This window comes from Sceloporus occidentalis, unplaced genomic scaffold, assembly GCF_023333645.1.
Source record: "Sceloporus occidentalis isolate IW3139 unplaced genomic scaffold, rSceOcc1.0.p SCAF_3, whole genome shotgun sequence".
NCBI classification, from domain to species: Eukaryota; Metazoa; Chordata; class Lepidosauria; order Squamata; family Phrynosomatidae; genus Sceloporus; species Sceloporus occidentalis.
Genome location: NW_028316983.1, coordinates 211,915,066 through 211,934,420, shown reverse-complemented (window position 1 = coordinate 211,934,420; position 19,355 = coordinate 211,915,066). Strand labels below are relative to the sequence as shown.

At 41.2% G+C, this 19,355-nt stretch overlaps 1 protein-coding gene across 3 annotated transcripts in view; it reads left to right on the top strand.

Moving 5' to 3' along the window:
* Nucleotides 1-19,355, top strand: part of TPD52 (tumor protein D52) — a 112,811-nt gene that overhangs the window by 15,625 nt on the left and 77,831 nt on the right. The window contains exon 1 of one of the 3 annotated variants that reach the window (XM_089517517.1): nucleotides 17,974-18,581. The exons of 1 other annotated variant lie outside the window; for it this stretch is intronic. In XM_089517517.1, the coding sequence (XP_089373643.1) occupies nucleotides 18,422-18,581 (160 nt within the window). In that variant the 5' untranslated portion in view covers nucleotides 17,974-18,421. Of the gene's footprint in view, nucleotides 1-17,973; nucleotides 18,582-19,355 lie in introns of those variants that run through there. One more of the 3 variants, XM_089517515.1, reaches the window with a different exon arrangement.

The window sequence follows — 19,355 nt, the reverse complement described above, 5'->3', positions numbered from 1 at the left end:
GTTTTTCAAAACAAGATGCATCCACGGAAGGCTCTTAAGTATCTTCTTTCATAGCCTTAGTTGTGAATACTGCATATAGTCATGTATAGGTCTAGAAATTTAGGTCAAAAATTGACCCCAAAAGCCTGAGTCGACTTGTCCATTGGTCAATGTAGGTACTGTACTTTAACTCTCATTTTAAAAAAGGGAACCATCACCTGGTGAAAAGCAAGAGTGTAATTTATCTTGGAAGCACTGAACCCCTCTATTCTCTCATCCATCCAGCCTTTAAAGTGAGCACAAAGTTATGTCTTCTGGAATTTGGAAAGTTCTTTGGCATTGTTTCCCTTTGCTTCATCATATAGATCCGTACTTACTTGCCCTGAAGTTTTACTCTTCACTTACTCATGGGTCATATAAAAATCCATAATTTTGGTTGCAAAACTTGCCCTTGACTTATACATGAAATCGACTTACAGTCGAGTACATATAGTATATGGTCATGTGTTAATTTGTCTTGCAAACTTATTTAAGGCTGACAATAGTAACATGCAATTTTATCTGGATAAAAGCACCAAAACAAGCATAACATGCATAACATAACATATCAAAGTGCCATGAATTACCACCATTAGTACACCTTGAGGACACTATTTGCAAGCATAACATGCAAATAGTGTCCTCAAGGTGCATAAATAGTGGTAATTCATGGCACGGATATAAATTAGGGGCAAAAAAAGACCGCCCCAAAGGAATGGCTTTGTGCTGCCCCTTCAGCGCTTGATTGGAGCCACGGCAACTGCACGCTGTGGCCCCTATCTAACGTTTTGCTGGCTCTAAAAGAAATGGCAATATGCGGCTCCTTTTAGAGCCGGCAAAAAGGTGCCCTTGCCATAGCGGCTGCACTTTTCGGCGCTCTTTTTGGTGTGTGTTGTATAAACAATGTGCTGTGATGTCGCCTGCTGGGTGGTCGGTTGGGCAGCATGGGGATGGTGTCAGGGTGTGTGTCGTCCAAACATCACGCCCCCATGCTGCCCGCACACCAGTGCTTCAAGCTGGTGTGTACAGCCCCAAAGTGAGGAGAGTTGATCTGTTTCCTTTTGGTATACAAGAGAATAAACTGTCATCACTAGGTACCAAAAGGATATTTGCATTGCAGGGTTCACAAGGCAGTTAGTGATTCTAAGACCTGTGATGATTCTGGGAATCTAGAATTGTTTATTTGGCAGTAACATCAAAAGCCTCAGTCTCTGGAGTAGTTGGGAACTATTGCCTCTGTGATTCAATGGTACTTGTATCTGCCACGATGGTGCAATTTCATAGTGCTCACCTTCCAACTTTCTAGAGTCAACGTGGCAAAGGTAGAGTTGTCCAGTACAGATCTGACATCTTTAAACATGTTTTAAAAGGCTTACTATAAAGTCAAAATAATTTTGGATGTCTTCCCAGCACTAATGCTTCCTCTAAAACAAGCAAAATCAAGGCCCTTATAGGTGCTCTCATAGCTCTTACAAAAGTGAATCAATATTATATGCAGCAACTTCCTCTTGTGGTTTCGGTTACCTAACATCTACCCTTCACTGTAGGTGAAGTGAAGCAGAACCATGAAAAAATGTTCATAGTTGGCTAACCAGCAGGGCTGCTAGTTTGAGACTGCTTTAACTGCCCTGGCTCAATGCTAGAGAATTCTTGGAACTGTAGTTTTGTGACACACTTATCCTTCTCTGTCAGAGAGCTGTGGTGCCACAATAAACTACAATTCATAGTATTCCCTATTATTGAGCCAGGGCACTTAAAGTGGTCTCAAACTGGATTATTTCTGCAGTGTATTTTGGACCAAAGATAGTCTTCGTTATTGTTAACCACCCTTGAGTTGATCTTGACTCATGGTGACTCTGTGGATGAGACATCTCCAAGGGGCTGTGCAGACAGCTCCGAAAGGGCGGCCTCCAGCCACCCCTTTTACAGCCAGATCAAGGCTGCGGCCCCGATTTGGCCATTCCGCAGCACAAAAAGGAGCAACAAAAAGGGGCTCCTTTTTACACCCTGGAAAGGGCGTGATAGCTGCAGCACCATGGCTTTATGGCACTCCTTCGGTGCTGCATCATGTGGACACAGTGCAGGGGAACGCTGTGACACTGCACATCATGCGGTGCGGCGTATAGCATCATGCCACCCTGGGGGCAGAGCCGGGGCATGCGTCATATGGATGCTATGCCCTGACCCCACCCCCAAACTGGCCTTTAAGGGCGGTCTGCACAGGGCGCAAGACTTCCTATCCTCCAGTATTCTTCTAAGTTCTTGCAGATTCCTGTGACCTCCTTAACTGAGTCGATCCATCTAGCATGTGATCTTCTTTTGTTTCTACTTCCCTCCACCTTTCCTAACATTATTGTCTTTTCTAATGATTTATACATTCTAATGATGTGGCCCAAGTATGACAGCCTCAGTTTAGTCATCTTTGGTGGGTTACACACCGCCAAAATGTATGTGCTCGGCACGTACTAGGGTTAGGAAGGGGCGTCCTTTCCGGACGCCCTGTAAGGATATTTGCTCAAATTTTGAGGAATATTAATTAGCTAACACACCAAAATGGGGCTCCTTACAAATACCCTTTTCAGATTGAATCCCAGCAGTGTTTACCAAGGGACCAGAACTTCCAGGAACTGACGCAAAGGCAAAGTCTTTGAATTTTAATCTAGTTTATTGATGCACAGGGGGACACACTCACACCCATACATTCACTCATGCACTCACTCAAGGCTAATATAAAAAAAGGGAGGAAAAATGGAGAGAGAACACAAGGCCTGCTAATGGAAATACTTGCCTGAGATGGTTTCCCTAGGAATCAAGGTAGATGCAGCAACACTGAAGGAAAATGAGGAAAGGGGTGCGTGGAACCACGCCAGGAGAAGCAGACTGACAGAGTGCCTGCCTGTCACCAACATGGAACATTGAACAAAGGAGAAACTGGACTTTAAATAGGTTCCTAGTCACGTACTCAGTGGAGGCTGTTGTCCTACATCAAAGCAAAACCAAATTTACACATCACTTGATCCATAGGCATCCTCTGCCATGGGAAAACGATTGAAACTCCTAACTAAGGCTGGCTGCCTACGTGGTCTCTCCGCTTTCAGATCATGGCAGCCAAGGGGGCAGCTCCCATAATGCCTTTCCATTAGGGTCATAAGGAGACATACTTCACCCTATAGATGCAGGACTTGCTTAGAGGCCTCTATGATCAAGTGATGCAAGGAAGAGGGGCCACCTGATTACCTCCACAGATGCATTTTGGGATAGGGATTTTGAGGGTATTTTTATAAAATTCCAAACTTGATAACAGCCCCTAACCCTAGTATGTGCTGAGCACGTACAAAATGACGGCACCCATTCTATATGGGCGCCGCCATTTTGACGTAGTGGACGCTTAGCATCCGCATGTCATGGCGCGGAAATGACGCCGCAAGTGCACCATTGGCACCTTGTGGCGTCATTTCCATGCCGCAAAAAGAACCTGCTTTTTGCAGAGCTGGGGAACTGCGCAGTTTGTCCGCTGCAGTTCCCTGGCGCAGCAAACACGGGCGCTAGCAGAGCGCCCTTTTTGGGGGCTCTGTAAAGCGCCTTTGCCTTCAGGAAGATTTCAGGCTTAATCTGTTCTAGCACCCATTTATTTGTTATTTTTGCTTTCTACAGTATCCTCAGCACTCTTCTCCTACACCACATCTCAAATGACTTTATTCTCTTTTTATCCAACTCTCGCATTCAGACATGGTAATTTGGAATTCAATTGCTTGTACGATTCTAATGTTTGTGCTTAGATGTATATCTTTGCTCCTTAGGAGCTTTTCTAATTGTTTCATAGCTGCTCTCCCCATTCTTAGTCTTCTTCTGGTTTCTTGATTGCAGTCCCTGCTCTGATCAATGTTTGATCCAAGGTATAGGAACTCTTTTACTATTTTTATATCCTCATTGTCTAGGTTGAACTTGTGAAGATCTTCCATGGTCATTATTTTTATTTTCGTTGTGTTCAACAGTATTCCTGCCTTTTCACATTCTTCCTCAGTAGTTACTCTAGGTCTTCAATGTTTTCTTCTAATAGTATGGTGTCATCTGCATATCTTAGATCCTTCCTCCTATTTTCATTCCTCCTGCTTCTGCATCCAGGCCTGCTTTTCTTCTTATATTTTTTTGTGTACAAGTTGAAAAGATAGGGTGAAAGTATGCAGCCTTGTCTGACCCCTTTGCCAATTGGGAGCCATTTGCTTTCTCCGTGTTCTGTTCTAACAGTAGCTTCTTGTCCTAGGTATAGATTCCTCATCAGCACGATCAGATGTGTTGGCAGTGGCACTCCCATGTCTTTAAGGGCGTTCCATAACCTTTCATGATCTATGCAGTTAAAAGCTATACTGTAGTCTATAAAGGACATGCTGATTTTCTTTTGGAATTCCTTGGTGTGGGCTCCATTAACCATCATACATTTGAAGTGTAGAGACAGACTAATCCTCCTTAAATACTTGCCAAATTGCTGCTAAGTGGCAGTCTCATTTGCCAATGGATATAGCCCTATAAATAGTTTGGGATCCACAATCCCACAGTCAAATGGGACGTTAATAATTTGTAGACCCAAGCATATAAAAGAGGAACAACTTTCCTCATTTTAGTCCATTTTGTTTATTTGACTGCTATAGTTTGTAGTTCATTGCTAACTTTATATGCAGCCTTATTGATACAAGTCAGATAAATATTTTTAAAAAAAAAATTGGATAAATGGTAATGGGAGCATAGACACTAGAGATGACTAGTAGGCAAAGGACCTTAAATGATTTTACAGCACTGTATATTTTGAAATTCTAGAACAAATTGCTTCATAAAGTTCTAATTCACTTTAGTCTTTAACTTTAGACTTGTGACAGCTGTTCAGTGAAACAAAACAAGCTTTTAGTAGCATTGATTAATATCTTATGACTGCCTTGCTTGATTTCACTGAGCAGTCTTATTTTGCATTAAGGATATTTGTTTTCAGAATATAAATGGCAAGATGGAGAACATTGGTACTTTCAGCCAGGATTAAATTGTTTTGGTTTAGGCCATATTACATCTTGTAATATTCTATTCATGACCAGAGAATAACTTTATATCTACTAGACTATAAATAGAGGTCCCTTTCTTTGGGAAGCTGGCGTTTCAGTGGTATTCTGTTGTTTTTATGTGCCTTCAAGTTGATTCCAACTTTTGACTCCAACTTGCAGTGACCCTGTCATACGGTTTTCTAGGCAAGTCTTATTTGCAGGAGGCTTGCTTTTGATCCTTCTTAGACTGAATAAATTCATGTTACATGGGGTCTCACTGAATTTCTAAATCACCTTTTCTGATCAAGACCACCCAACTTAGTTAATAAAATGAAAATACAAAAATCAAATAATAACCTCTAAAATTTATAGTACAGAAAGCCAACAATACATGAAATAGAATTCAGCTAGAATAAAAGACCCATGTAATCACTTCACAGACACTGTGTGTGTGTGTGTGTGTGTGTGTGTGTAAAGTTAGTTATTCCCGCTTACTGTGCATGCTGCCTGAGAAGCCATCATGATCCTGGATAATGAGGAATAAGAAGTCAGAGACATAGCTGTGGTGGTCTGGATCAGTACACAAAGGGATCTTGTAGCACCTTTGAGGCTAACTGAGAGAAAGAAATTGGTAACATGAGTTTTCACAGATTAAGATCTACTTCATCAGATGGTAAACTAAGAAGTAGACTTAGAGGCCATTCAGACTACCTTTTGTACTGAATTGTAACCCGGATTAAAAATCGGAGGTTCCCATTGGCACCAGTTTAAACACATCAGAATTAGGGTCTTTCACACCCAATCCAGGGCAAATCCCCCATAGAGCGGTTTTTCCAAAAGTGGATTACGTATTTCCCGTGTCTTTTAGGAAAACCCATTTCTTCCCTGCTGCCGGCAAATCCAGGGGAGGGATTTAGGTCAGAGGGAAGGCAGAGCGCAGAACATGCCTCCCCTTTCGCAGGCAGCTTTTTCTCTCTCTCCTTTTTTTGTAATTTTATTTTTGACAGATTATGCGAATGCTTGTTCTACAGGTTGATACATATTGATAGAATGTGTCTGCTTGTGCTACATTTCCCTTTTGTTTGCTTGCTGACGGCACAGCACCTCACTTTGCAAGTGGCATATTTTAAAAAAAATGTGTGTGTGTGTGTGTGAGACAATATGTGAATGATTGTGTTTCCTTTTAAATTTGGCAAATTGATACAATGTGTGAATGCTTTTGCTACATATGTGTATGTATATGTAAGGCATTCTGGGGTGGTAATCGGAAGGAAAGCAAAGAAAGAGGATGCAGAGATGGCATTCTGAGGTAGGTATGATTATTATTATTATTGTGACAGATTATGCACATGCTTTGGGCTGGAAGGGAAGGGAAGAGGCTGGCATGGGGGGGATGCAAGGGCTTTGGAAGTGGCATTGGGCTTGAAGGGAAGGGAAGGGAAGAGGTTCCAAAGAGGAGGAAATGGTGGGCTGGAAGCGAAGGGGAAGCTAGAGGCTGGCATTCAGAGGGAAGTCTGTGGAAACCCATGACTTTGGGGGAGTCACACTCTCTCAGCCTCAGGGGAAAGGCAATGACAAATCTCCTCGGAACCAATCTTGCCAAGAAAACCCCAGGATGGGATCGTTTTAGGGTAATACACAAAACACACACGTGGAGGTTTTTTATTTTGACAAGTTGACAGAATATGTGCACACTGCTGCTAGTTTTTTTTTTTTTTAAAGGAGGGGGGAAGAACCAATTCCATTGGCCAATGATTGTAGGATATGTCACCTTTGATGAAAGCGGAAGTGATTTTGATTGACAACAAAGGAGGCTCTATTTTAAAGCGGTACTGCAGATGTGAACTTCAGAGGGGCAAATTGCATCGATCGAGGTAAAGGGCCTTTACCCAGGCAGATTCGGTATGTGGGCAACCGGATCTGCCCAGTTCTGTCCAGAGCAAATGGGCTAGTGAGAATGGGGCCATAAGATGTATCTTGAGTCCCAATTCTGGGCAAAGAGTGGGATACAAATAAATAAAAGATAAAGCAATTTGACATCAGTTTAACCACTATGAATCTATCCTACAGAATGCTGGGATTTGTAGTTTGGTGCAGCACCAGAGTTCTGACAGACCAAGCTGAATACCTGACCAAACTATGAATCATAGGATTCCACATGATAGAGCCATGACAGTTAAAGTGGTGATTTATTTCTGCAGTGTGGAAGAGCTATTTGTCTACAAAAGCTTATATAGTCTACCAACTTCTTTCTCCCAGTTAAAGGTGCAGTGTGATCCAACTGCATAATGAGGAGTAATGTTACGGTAGTTATTTCATTTCTAGAGAATAGAAATTCTTCAACTTTGCCTGTGTTAACAAAGGCAAAAACTAAATGTGACACAATTAAGTGCCTCTTTCCATAATGCTGTTTTTTCTTTATATTGAAAGCCAGCTTTGAAGGTTACCATTTTGAGAAATCTATCCACCTGTTCCTATATAGCTTTTTGTCCCTGTTCAAAATTATAACCTACTTTCCTCCTTCAGGTTCTCGTAAACATAGTAAATACCACATCTGTATTTAGTGTGAGCCAGACTTATGTTGATCACACGTTATTCCTAAAAACAAAATACAGTGGGCCCTTGGTATACGCGGGGATCTGTTCCGGACCCCCCCCCCGTGTATGCCAAAATCCGTGTATGCTCAAATCCCTTTTGTCCCCAATGGCGGCGCGTGTGCACGCACACCGCCATTGGGGACAAAAGTCCCTCCCTCCCTCCCTCCTACCTATCTATCTACCTACCTTCCCTCCCTCCCTCCCCCTCCCTGCTTACCTGCTCCTTCGCTGTGCTGCCACCTCCTCGTCGCCGCCGCCTCCTCCGTTGCCGCGGGAAAGGCCGGGTGCTGCTCATGGAAGTCAAGAGGCCTCCAGGCTGGCCCCGGCCCTTCTTCCGCAGCGGGGCGAGGAGGACGAGGCCTGGCTTCGTCCTCCTTGCTCCCGCCGCTGGTCTTAAAGGGCCAGGGGCAACTTGGGGGCCAGGAGGCCTCCAGGCTGCCCCTGACCCTTCTTCCGAGGCGGCGGTGGCGAGGAGGACGAGGGAAAGCTTCGTCCTCTTCGCCACCGCCATGGAAGAAGGGCCGGGGGCAGCCTGGAGGCCTCTTGGCCTCCATGAGCAGCACCCGGCCTTTCCCGTGGCGACAGAGGAGGCGGCGGCGAGGAGGAGGCGGCGTGGCGATGGAGCAGGTAAGCAGGGAGGGGAAGGTGGAGGGAGGGAGGGAAGGTAGGTAGATAGATAGGTAGGTAGATAGGTAGGAGGGAGGGAGGGAGGGAGGGAGGGAGGGAGGGACTTTTGTCCCCAATGGCGGCACGGATACACGCGTGCCACCATTGGGGACAATTTCCCCAGATTTGCCATGCACGTATGCTCAAATCCGCACATGGCAAATCTGCGTATAAGGAGGGCCGACTGTATTTGTGCTTGCCCATACCCCCATTTGTTTTTATTTCCATCTTGAAGAATGCTGAAAATTAGTATTTGGGAGCAAAAGAATTATCTCAAGCCATGACTGTGCCATAGTGGCCCAAGGTGCATAAATCTGGTGAATATGCTGTAGCGATCCAAGCAAAACTGGAATGCATTTCACATTAAGAATGCAAAAGCAGGAACTCATCTTGCACGTACTGCTTGAAATCTCTTTAATGTGTTAAAACTTTTAAATTAGGGTGTGTGGGCACATCTAAAGTCTGTGTGCTGCATAAATTGATGGGCACTGTATTTGCTATATCTGCTGTGTAGTTTGCAGGATGACTCACAAGGAGCACAGTTGTATTTAATTTTTTTCTTTGAACTTTATCTTTCAGTCTTATCATTTCAAAATAAATGAATGTGCTGAAAATGATGCCTCTGGCTTTATATTTAAAAATGCAGATGTTTATGAATCAGAAAGTACCGTATATACTTGTGTATAACTTAACTCATGTATAAGTCGTGGGCAGGTTTTGGGGCCAAAATTATGAATTTTGCTATGATTTGTGGATAAGTGACAGTAAAATTTAGGGAAATGTAATAAATCTTTTCCTCTGCTTTAAAAATTGCATAGAGGGAACATACTTAGGAAGAGCTAAAGAGATGGAGAAGAAGTGTTTATTTAAGGGGTTACAGATTGGAGGTATAAATGGCATTGGTAATCTTAAAATGTTTACAGATAGGGAAAGGAATCTAAATGAGGAAAAAAAATAAGAATGTGGCTTGAAAAAAATGTGGGGAAAAAACAAACTGCCTCTATTAGGGACCCAGCACAAAGGCAGAGGCAAGAGGCAGAGGCAAGACACTCTTGGCATGGAAGCAGCCCTCAGTCTTTCCTCACCTACTTTTTTGGCCCGAGCAGTGTTCAGCAACAAAATGGGGGAACATGAAGAGATATGGCAGCAGCCACTTTTAATAGGGACATAGTATATAAGCCTGTCTGCAGAGCGACTGCAATGGCCATTTTTAATTGAGGCATAGTGTGTAAGCCTCTCATCAGAGATTGCCAAGCCTCATGAGGCTTATATAGTATGCCCCTATTAAAAGTGATCACCACAGTCTCTCTTTTGGTTTCTCAAGTCCAAAATGTAGGTGAGGAAGGAGGGAAGGCGGCTTTTCTTTCTCCAATTTGGGCAAGGGAGGGGTAATAGGATGAGATTGCTGCTTCTACCCCAAGAGAGTCTTCTTGCCTCTCCCTCTTGTCACTGACTTTGTGCTAGGTCCTTATTCCAGCACTGACCCATGCATACATTGACCCAGGTTTTTTGGATGGATTTTTATTTTGTCAACATTTTTTCAACTTGTATATGGTATGCTGCTGAATGCCATTCCGAAGGCAGAAGACAGCTGCTCTTTTAATACCCTGTTTGAGGGCATCTGGTATGCATCATGATGGCCACTATAGGAAGTATCTTGGCTAGACTGAACCAAACTGTCATAGATAGGGTCACTTTGAATCATTCTTCATTTCATAGACATGCCCTGATATGCACATTACATTGTGAACCAATGCTAAATAGTCCAGGTATGGAAAACAAATCTTGCATGCATTTGATGGACTGTAGTCCACAAAGGCTTATGTGAAACAAAATATTTAAAGTGCCAGAAGCAGTGGTTATGTCTGTTCAAGTGGCTTGTTGCATTATGGTGACCTCATGAATTTGATAGGGTTTTCTTAGGCAAGGAGTACCATTTCCTTCCTCTGAAGTATAGTTTACAGCACCTGGATTCATTGGCAGACTCCTAGCCAAATACTTACCAGGACTGACTCTGCTTGGCTTCCAAGATCAGATGGAATCTGGTGACTTTAGGTATTTAGGCCTCAAGAATTGGGTACTAAGAATTATAAACATCATGAAGAAAGCCAGAAGTCAGTGTAAATATTTGCTTCTTTGTTTATTTTCCTTTCTCCATTTTCTTTACCTTTTGTTCTTTCCATTCTTTTTTGTTCTATTTCTTGGTGTTAATGGTTTTGTTTGTTTGTTTTTAATGTAGTTAAACTTCTTTAATAAAAAGTATTTAAAAAGTATTTAAAATACAAACAAACAAGGCAGTTACCGTGAAGTAATTTTGCTTCATTCATAGAATTTGGCAGTGGGGTCCAAAGAATGTTATTTACAGCTTGTAATCAGCTGGTGCTTTCCCAGCACTATCACTGTCTCTGTCTTTGGTCCAAAACACACTGCAGAAATAATTCAGTTTGAGACCGCTTTAACTGCCCTGGTTCAGTGCTAGAGGATTCTGGGAACTGTAGTTTTGTGAGACATTTGGCCTTCTCTGTCAAAGAGCTCTGGTGCCACAACAAATTCCTAGGATTCTCTAGCACTGAGCGAGGGCAGTTAAAGCGGTCTCAAACTGGATTATTTCTGCACTGTGTTTTGGACCTTTGTCTCTGTCTCATCACCCAAAGCTTTTTTGTTTTGTTTTTTGAACTGTTTACCAAAAACAAAGCAAACTGCATACCACTGAAGAGGTAGGGAGAAACTGAAGGGGATTTGTTGTTCAGTGTCTCTTGACTCACAGTGCTGGCAGTCCTCTATATTGAAACATTCTTCGCCTTAAATCTGCACTTCAGAAATAATAGTTTGATCCCTCTTCAGCTCCCATGGCTCAATGCTGTGGAATTCTGGCAACTCTAGTTTTGTGAGACATTTAGCCTTCTCTGTCAGAGTTCTGGCACCACAACAAACTACAATTCCCAGTGTTCTCCTAACACTGCGCCAGGACAGTTAAAGTGGTTTCAGACTGAATTATTTCTGCAGTGCAGATGCAGCCTTATTCTCAAGTGGAATAGACCTATTTAATTAATTGATCTCTCATAAGCATTTACTTACTACATTCTTATGATTGGAGGGGGGTTTCTGGTCTTCTAAATATTTTTAGACTGCAACTCCCATTATTTCTCACTACCATGTATGCAAGCTGATTTACTTCAGCAGTATCAGGAGGGCTTTTTGTTGCCCCAGATTTAGGCTGTTGAAATCAGTGTAGCTTTGCACATGTCACTGAGCTCTGGTCCCTAGCTTCTTGCATGCTTTTATGTTGTCCCTATAAACATCACCTAAACTTTGTCTTTCCTTTCCTTTTTTTTAGCAAACAGGCACAAAGGAACATAGAATGAAGGCAACCCAGTAGGGGGAGCTCTGTTACTTTTATTTATACCCTGCATAGTGTAGGCATGTGTCTGTGTGACATTTAAAGACTTTCTAGGTCCAATCCATATGAGTACCTTCTAGTGAAATGGGGATCTTCATAAATATTTGAACTGATTGTTTATTTCTTGCCCTGTCTGGTGGGTAAGACAGCTCAGTAGGTCTGCTTGTTTGGAAAGGTAATTGATTCTTATGTCTTGTTCTAGAGTTTCTCTGATGGACCGTGAAAGGGAGACTTGGCTGTATTGTAGGAGAAACTATAAAACATGGAATAATCTGCAGGAATTCTGCAGATCTTATATTTCTTCTTCCCTGAATAAAAGTGCTCTGTGGCTTAGACAATTTGCGCATTTCCCCCCTTCTTTTGGTATGCATAATGGTTGCAAGCCTTGTTTGCGATCAGGTGAAATTTTAGTAGTTTATTTTCATGCCTATATGTGGAGAACTGACAAGTGTTTACACTGTTGTGTGCAAATTATTCATGGTGTAACCAGAGGTGGGACTTCCCTCAAGGGCTGTTAAAAGCACATGGAGGCTTACACAACAGGATGGTCAGGTGGGTGTTTCCTTGTTTCATCAACAAATGTCTCCTCTCTCTGTGGCTTTCCTTTGTGAACGAAGATTCAGGAAGGGCCCATCCCGCACTTTCTACAAGTGCGTTGATAAAAAGACCAATCCGAAATAAACAAGTCTGGTTGCAGAAAGCACAGCAGAAAGTCTCCTTGGGTGATGTTTCCGGGTTGTGGTTCTTTCTGCGTTGTCATTTCTCTTCGAGACTCGTTCGGCGTGAGTTTTCAAAAAAGGCTGCAGCATCGTGGATAGTGCATCTCCATGCCTCCCGATGCAAGGCCAGAGTGGACCATTGTTGGTGATCAGTTTGGCCGAGCCTGAGATGTTGTTTCAGGGAGTCCTTGTATCTCTTCTTTGGAGCACCCCTCTTACGCTGACCCGTGGCGAGTTCACCGTAGAATTATATTTTTGTGGAGCGATGGTCCTTCATCCTAGAAACGTGAAATGTCTGCTAATAGCATGTTTTATGCTTATGTGCAAGCACAGACATTTAACCAGGTAAGAGATCCTTCTCTTCCCCACCCCCAAAAGTTATTTTCCGTTTTGGGAGTGACTAAGGCTGCATCCACACTACAGAAATAATCTATCTTGACACTGCTTTAACTGCTGGGGTCCATCCTGTAGAATCCTGGGATTTGTAGTTTGTTGTGGCACCAGAGCTCTCTTGATAGAGAAGGCTAAATAACTCATAAACTACAAATCCCAGAATTCCATAGCATGGGTCCAGGGCAGTTAAAAAAGTGTCAAACTGGATTATTTTTGCAAAACGGATGCAACCTAAATTAGTAAGGATGCAAATATATAGGATGACCCATTGGAGCATAGAATAATGTTACTGTATTTCCCCCCCAGATTACACTTTGCTTCAGTTATTCATGCAATGTATAGCAGCCACAATATTAGTGCAACTGTTTTTGGACAGGAGGCTATGGTGGAAGATGAAAGGATAGCCTTAAATCTTCACGTAGTTCTGAGAGAGACTCTGGCCTTGAAATTTTTGAGAGCTGTCACCAGTTAGATTAGACTAGTGCTAGGAACCTTTTTAAGCCCACAGACCAACTGTGAGAAAGGTATTGGGCTACACATTGTGATCCCACTCAAAATCAGTTTAAGTTTCTCTTAAAACATAATTTGGTGTGTGTTTACTCAGAGCAATTCCTTTTGTCTATGTTTTACTCAGAAAATCATTTTCTCAAAGTATACAGTCTTCAACTATTTGAAAGCAACATTGCAAAATCAAACTTGGTAGCTTGTTTTAGCAGAAAATCCTCTACTAGATAAAATCCTCTTAAATTTTTATCTAAATATATCCTATTGTATAGGCCACTATCCCAGCTCTGCTGCTCTCTCACTTCTTCAGTCTGAAATTGGAACAGAGACGCCAGTGGTATAAAGTTTATATAAGGTTGCTCATAGATTAATGACTGGCTGCCAGATGAACACTCAGGGCTTTCCTGGGGGCACAAAATACTTTTTATTTCTCTGAGCTACAGGCTAAATGTTTATACTTCTGCCTCTTTGAATGGCAGTCCTACAGAATGCAGAAATCTTCAACATGTAACAGTCCTCATAGCACACCTTCCAAAAGTTGTTGACCAGTTCAGCTATGTCACACCTTGATTTTGACCTGCATTATTGCTGTATGCTATGGAAGTATCATCATAAACTTCCTAAAGGTAGAGAATGTGAGAGATTGGGAGAGTGAAAATGAATTTGTAACTCTCTAGATGTGGTTGGATCCCCTATAGCCAATGCTGAAGGAAGATAGAATTGAAGTTCAGCAACATCTGAAGACCCATCTCATTGCATTGAATGTGGGCTCTCCAAGGCTGAGTGTTGCATTTCAAATGAGAGGAGGTGCCCAAGCCCCTGCTCAAAATTGATTGGAATGTCAGTTTAACACAAGGAAGTCCTAAAAATGAATATTTTTATCAGTCCCAAGTGGGAAATGCCAATAACAGAACTCCTTTATAATATTGCATAAAGTTGCTTCTCCTCCTTTCTCTTGAGAAATATCTACACTTTTTCCCCCTTGTGGCTAGAAATCTCTAAAGATAGACATAAAAGCCATTTCCAGACAGAAATATGACTCCTTCTTGTCCAGTGATAGTGATTGTGGTGACGAAAGTCCCCCACTGTTTTTACTTCATTGCTTTAGCATAGTTGAAAACAACACCTATGAGTCTAGAAGCTAGTGAGAACTTCAAAACTAAAATAACATTTCAGATATTTAAGACTGTTGTTATAGTTAATATTTAAATACAACTTAAATAGAACTCTATAGAGATGAGGATTGTACTAGTGGTGGAAGTCAAAAGGAAATGGGCTGTTGGTAGAGATTTTTTTTTTACTGATTGTCTTTCATACTATTTTGGGCAATCATCTTAAAATAATATTGAATTAAAGATACTTACATGAATTTCTCACATTTGCATTCTTTTTAGTATAACATTCATCACAACTGATGAGAAAAGATAAGCCTTTGTTTTGTTAATACCAGAATCTAGCTTATTAACTGTGTCATTGACTTGTATCTGTTGTTTGCACTTAACTTGGGTTTGGATCTCACAATAGACTATAGCTAATCTAAAAAAAAAAATTCTGAGTTCCTTGTGGCTGCTGAAGGAGGGATTCTGCAGATCTCATTACAATCATCTGCAGCTGAACTTCATCATACAGCTTGCATACAAAAAAACAGTGAAAAGGAAAATAAACAAAGTATTGAAGAGAAATGAAGATGGCATACTTTGGTGCCGAAAACAAAAACAGTTTAATAGGACAGTAACTCTGCAAACCTCAAGAAGGATGTTGACAAGCTGGAGCATATCCAGAGGAGGGCAACCAAAATGGTGAAAGGTCTGGAAACCATGCCTTCTGAGGAATGACTTAGGGAGCTGGGCATGTCTAACCTGGAGAAGAGAAGGTTAAGGGGTAACATAATAGCCCTGTTTAAATATTTGAAGGGATGTCATATTGAGGATGGGAGCAAGCTTTTTCTGCTGCTCCAGAGACTAGGAGCAATCTATTCAAGCTGCAGAAAAAGAGATTCCATCTAAACATTAGGAAGAGCTTCCTGGCACTAAGAGCTGTTAGACAGTGGAATGCATTGCCTCAGGGAGTTGTTGAGTCAGTGCAGACACATCTTCTGAAACTTTCTGAGATTGCCATGTTTCGCTCTTGACACTAGTTTCTCAGCTTTTGCATGGATTATAAATGGTAGAAATGTCTCTCCTAAAGCTTACTTAGTGACATCAAGAGTTTTATCCTAAAATATTTTGATATTTTTCAACTTTCACTACACTTATCAATAGAACAGGGCCATTGAAATTTTCTCTGAAACTGAATATGTTTCTCAGGTTGAAAAAGGCTCTTTGGCTTAGCAAGCTGGTTGGAGGATGGATGTACTTTTTAGAAGTAATTGTGTGATAGCCTGTTTTCAACAGCATTTATTTATTGCACGTATACCCCACCTTTCTCCCAAAATGGGATCCAAGGTAGCTTTTGGAAGTTTATTCCAATGTAGCCATTTTGGAAATATACTTTGGAAATATTTGCTATATCAATGTTGTTGCAAGTGATGTAGCAACCATTCCCATATAGAGGGTTCTACTCAGCTGGATTCTACTAAGCATTATGTTCATTGATCCTGTCCTGGACGGGTTCGCAGCCTGTGCTCCATGGAGCCCTTAGGGCTCTGCAAGTCAAAAAGCTTGGGAACCTAATTATTAGCACATGCAACAGTCTAGGTGACTAGTTGGTATTTGTCCCTCGACAACTACTACAGGATTATTAACAATGCAACCATGTTCCAGCAGATAAAATTACAATCCAATTACTTGACAATGGCAAGGAAGAAGCTTGATAATGCTTGGCTGAGCCTGAACAAGCCACTTTACATTGCAACTCACTCAGGTTAACTCCACTATAATTGGCTCAAGTGCCTTGGTCACAAGCAATCCACTTTGCTGTCTAATCAACACCTTTGTAATAAAATTAAAGCTTCTGGTGTGATATTAAGGAAATGTGATGGATTCACTGGCAGTACTACTGTAAGCTTGTAAAAAGTGGTAAAATGTGCCTGTTTTGAATGTTCTCTTTACCTTCTAAACATATACTTGGATCTAGAGAAGAGGGAACACAAGAATCAGTTGGGTGGAACTCAATATTGAAGAGGTGAATACAGAATCTTCCTACTGCCTCCTGTGCAGCTTTTACATTTTTGTCCTGGCCAGGAAGGAGAGGAGAGTGTATTTGTAGAAGAAGAATCTACAAGTGTAGAGGAACACAGTATTGTCCTATCTTGCCTAGTCTTGTTATTTCAGAACTGTGGAATCTTGACCTTCCACTTCCTGTCACCAGCCTAGTCAGTGATGGGACATCATAGAAGTAGTAGGCTTGAAGGTTCTCTTCCTATACTTTCTTGTTGGTTTGGGAATGCATTTTCCAATACAGATTCTAGGAAAGGAAGATGCTATTTGCAAAATCTGAGGAAATACCAGATGGTGAGCTGCGTATGATATTCCATTTCTGTTGTCACACGAGGCTGCTGAAACTCACTCTGCTTTCAGAGATGATTGAAGTGTGTTTGTTTATTTGAAGTCTTGCTCTGGGCCCCTGGAGAGATGAATATATTATTATTATTGTGCTTTATTTATATAGCGCTGTAGATTTGCATATATTTATGGAAAATGTGGCGAGTGCAGGTACATTATTGTAAGTGAGCTTAGTCTTCTTCTCCTTCATCACGAACATACTGTCACCACAATCACAGCTTTGTTATCAACTAAACAAGGCAATGTCTTGCTTTAGAATTCTCCACTGTCATTCTGTTCAAATCTGCTTAGTTCAGCTACTGTCTGCCCGCGATTCTCTACTCACATGATTCCTGACCCTTTCCCTTCCAATGTCTCTTAATTGTGGCAGTCTAAACACTTGCTTAGGTTCTTCTCTAAGCATCACTGCTTGCCTTCCCATTTCCTTCTTGCTGACCTATTTCTGGAATGAACTGTAATTCCTTTATGTTTGTGGCTTTTCCACTTCCCTGACTAATAAGGAGCCACATGTTCTCTAGCCTTCACTGTAGCAGAACCAGACAAGGATATAGTACTTGTGTAAGCTACTTCATGTGAACTAAAGTTCTGTTTTTAAAATTTTATTTGATGGTTTAGCAGGCACACAGCTTCTTGTTAGTTAGTTGCAGGAGTGCCAACTGTGTAAATAAGAAAAAGAAAGGGATTGTTGTAGTCTGACTCAACTAAATTTCAACACACTGTAAGTTGCAACAACATAATGTGACAGCAACACATACAGTTTCTCCCATGTTTTTATGCAGATACTAGGAAAAGTTATACTGAAAATTTCCTAAACTCACAAACCACAAGGTTGTGAGTTCAACATCAGCCAAGGGCTCAAGCTTGATTTAGGCTTGCATCCTTCCAAGGTTGCTAAAATGAGTACCCAGCTTGTTGGGGGCATTTAGCTTACACATTGTAAATTGCTTAGGGAGTGCTTAAGTGCACTGATAAGCGGTATAGAAATGTACTTGCTATTGTTACCACGCAGTAGTAAACACATGTTGCCACTACACATGTAACTGCGCTGAGAAACAAACAGGGATGGAAACTACATTTTGGAGAAGAAAAATCTATTCCATTAATCAGGCATAAAGTCCTACACAGATGGCTTATAGGATAGATTATAGCTAGTAATCCTTTTGTGTCCTAGAAGATTAAGAATATCCTGGTGCAACTGCTGTCAGATGACACTTTAAAAAATGACAGGGAACTCTTGGTATAATCCTGCACAGGGCAATGCTTTCCAGAATGCTAGGCATTCAGTGTACTATGTATGGGTTTTTTTTTAATGCAGAGAGGTCTCTTGTTATATGGAGAAGATATGGACTTGACTATGCATTGCATGAAGAACTGCAGTTAAGAAATACTTAGCAGCCATTTTATTACATGGGTTTCCTTGAAATCCTAACGTTTACATTACATACAATCACAGAAACTTGTGGTATTCTTGAGTGGAAATAATGGCACAATGTGAGAGTCTAGCATTTGAAGCCTGATGGTTTGGAATTTAGCAAAGTGTTCTGTGGAAAGGATGGATGCTTTGTCAGGCGCAGGACAGCAATGAGCGGTCATGCATTCTGAGATCTCTGTGGCAGACTGGCTAGAAACGGACCTGTATGAAGATTATAAATCTCCTTTCAATTTTGATACTGGAGTTAATAGGAACTATCTCTACCTATCACCCAGCATGACTTTCTCCCCACCTGATTCTCCAATACTAAAGAATTCAGGTAATGCTCTTAATGTGTTTTTATATCTACAGCTTGTTTTCTGTAAGCTAGTTCTTAATGTGTTTTCATATGTACAGTACTCTTTAAGAAAAATAGTAGTGTCAGGATAGATCATAGTTCACCTTGCTTTATGGAAACTAGCTTCTGATGTGTAGTAATGTGCACTGAGATGAGCCATTGTAACTGGAACAGTCAAAATGAGGCATTTGAAGAATAGAAACATCTTCTATACTAATGGTTGAGAAAAGAGGGAAACTACTGTTACCAAAGAAGCAGCTGAAACTTAGTTTATAATATTAAATGGTACTCATATTTATATTTGTATTTGATTTGTTATAGAATGTGTATATACACACTCCTGGGGACAGTGCTGTTCAATTGTTTTATTGAACTTGCACACACTCATATACTGACAAACACACACACGGAGTTAAATAAAGCAAGTTAATAGCACTGATTTTAAGTAGAACTGGGAACCTGGAAGGTTACCTACCATAGCATTGACAAAATACAGGTTAATATACCTTATCCTTAATTCTGTAATCTAAAATACTCCGAAATTGTCCATACGAGTGGCAGAGATAGTGACACTGCTTTCTACAGTACACAGATTTTGCTTCATGGACAAAATTATTAAAAAATGTTATGTATATAATTACTTTAAGGCTATGTGTATATGGTGTATATGAAACATAAATGAATTTCATATTTAGGCTTTGGTCCCATGTCCAAACTATATCATTATTGTTTATGCAAACATTCCAAAAATCCTAA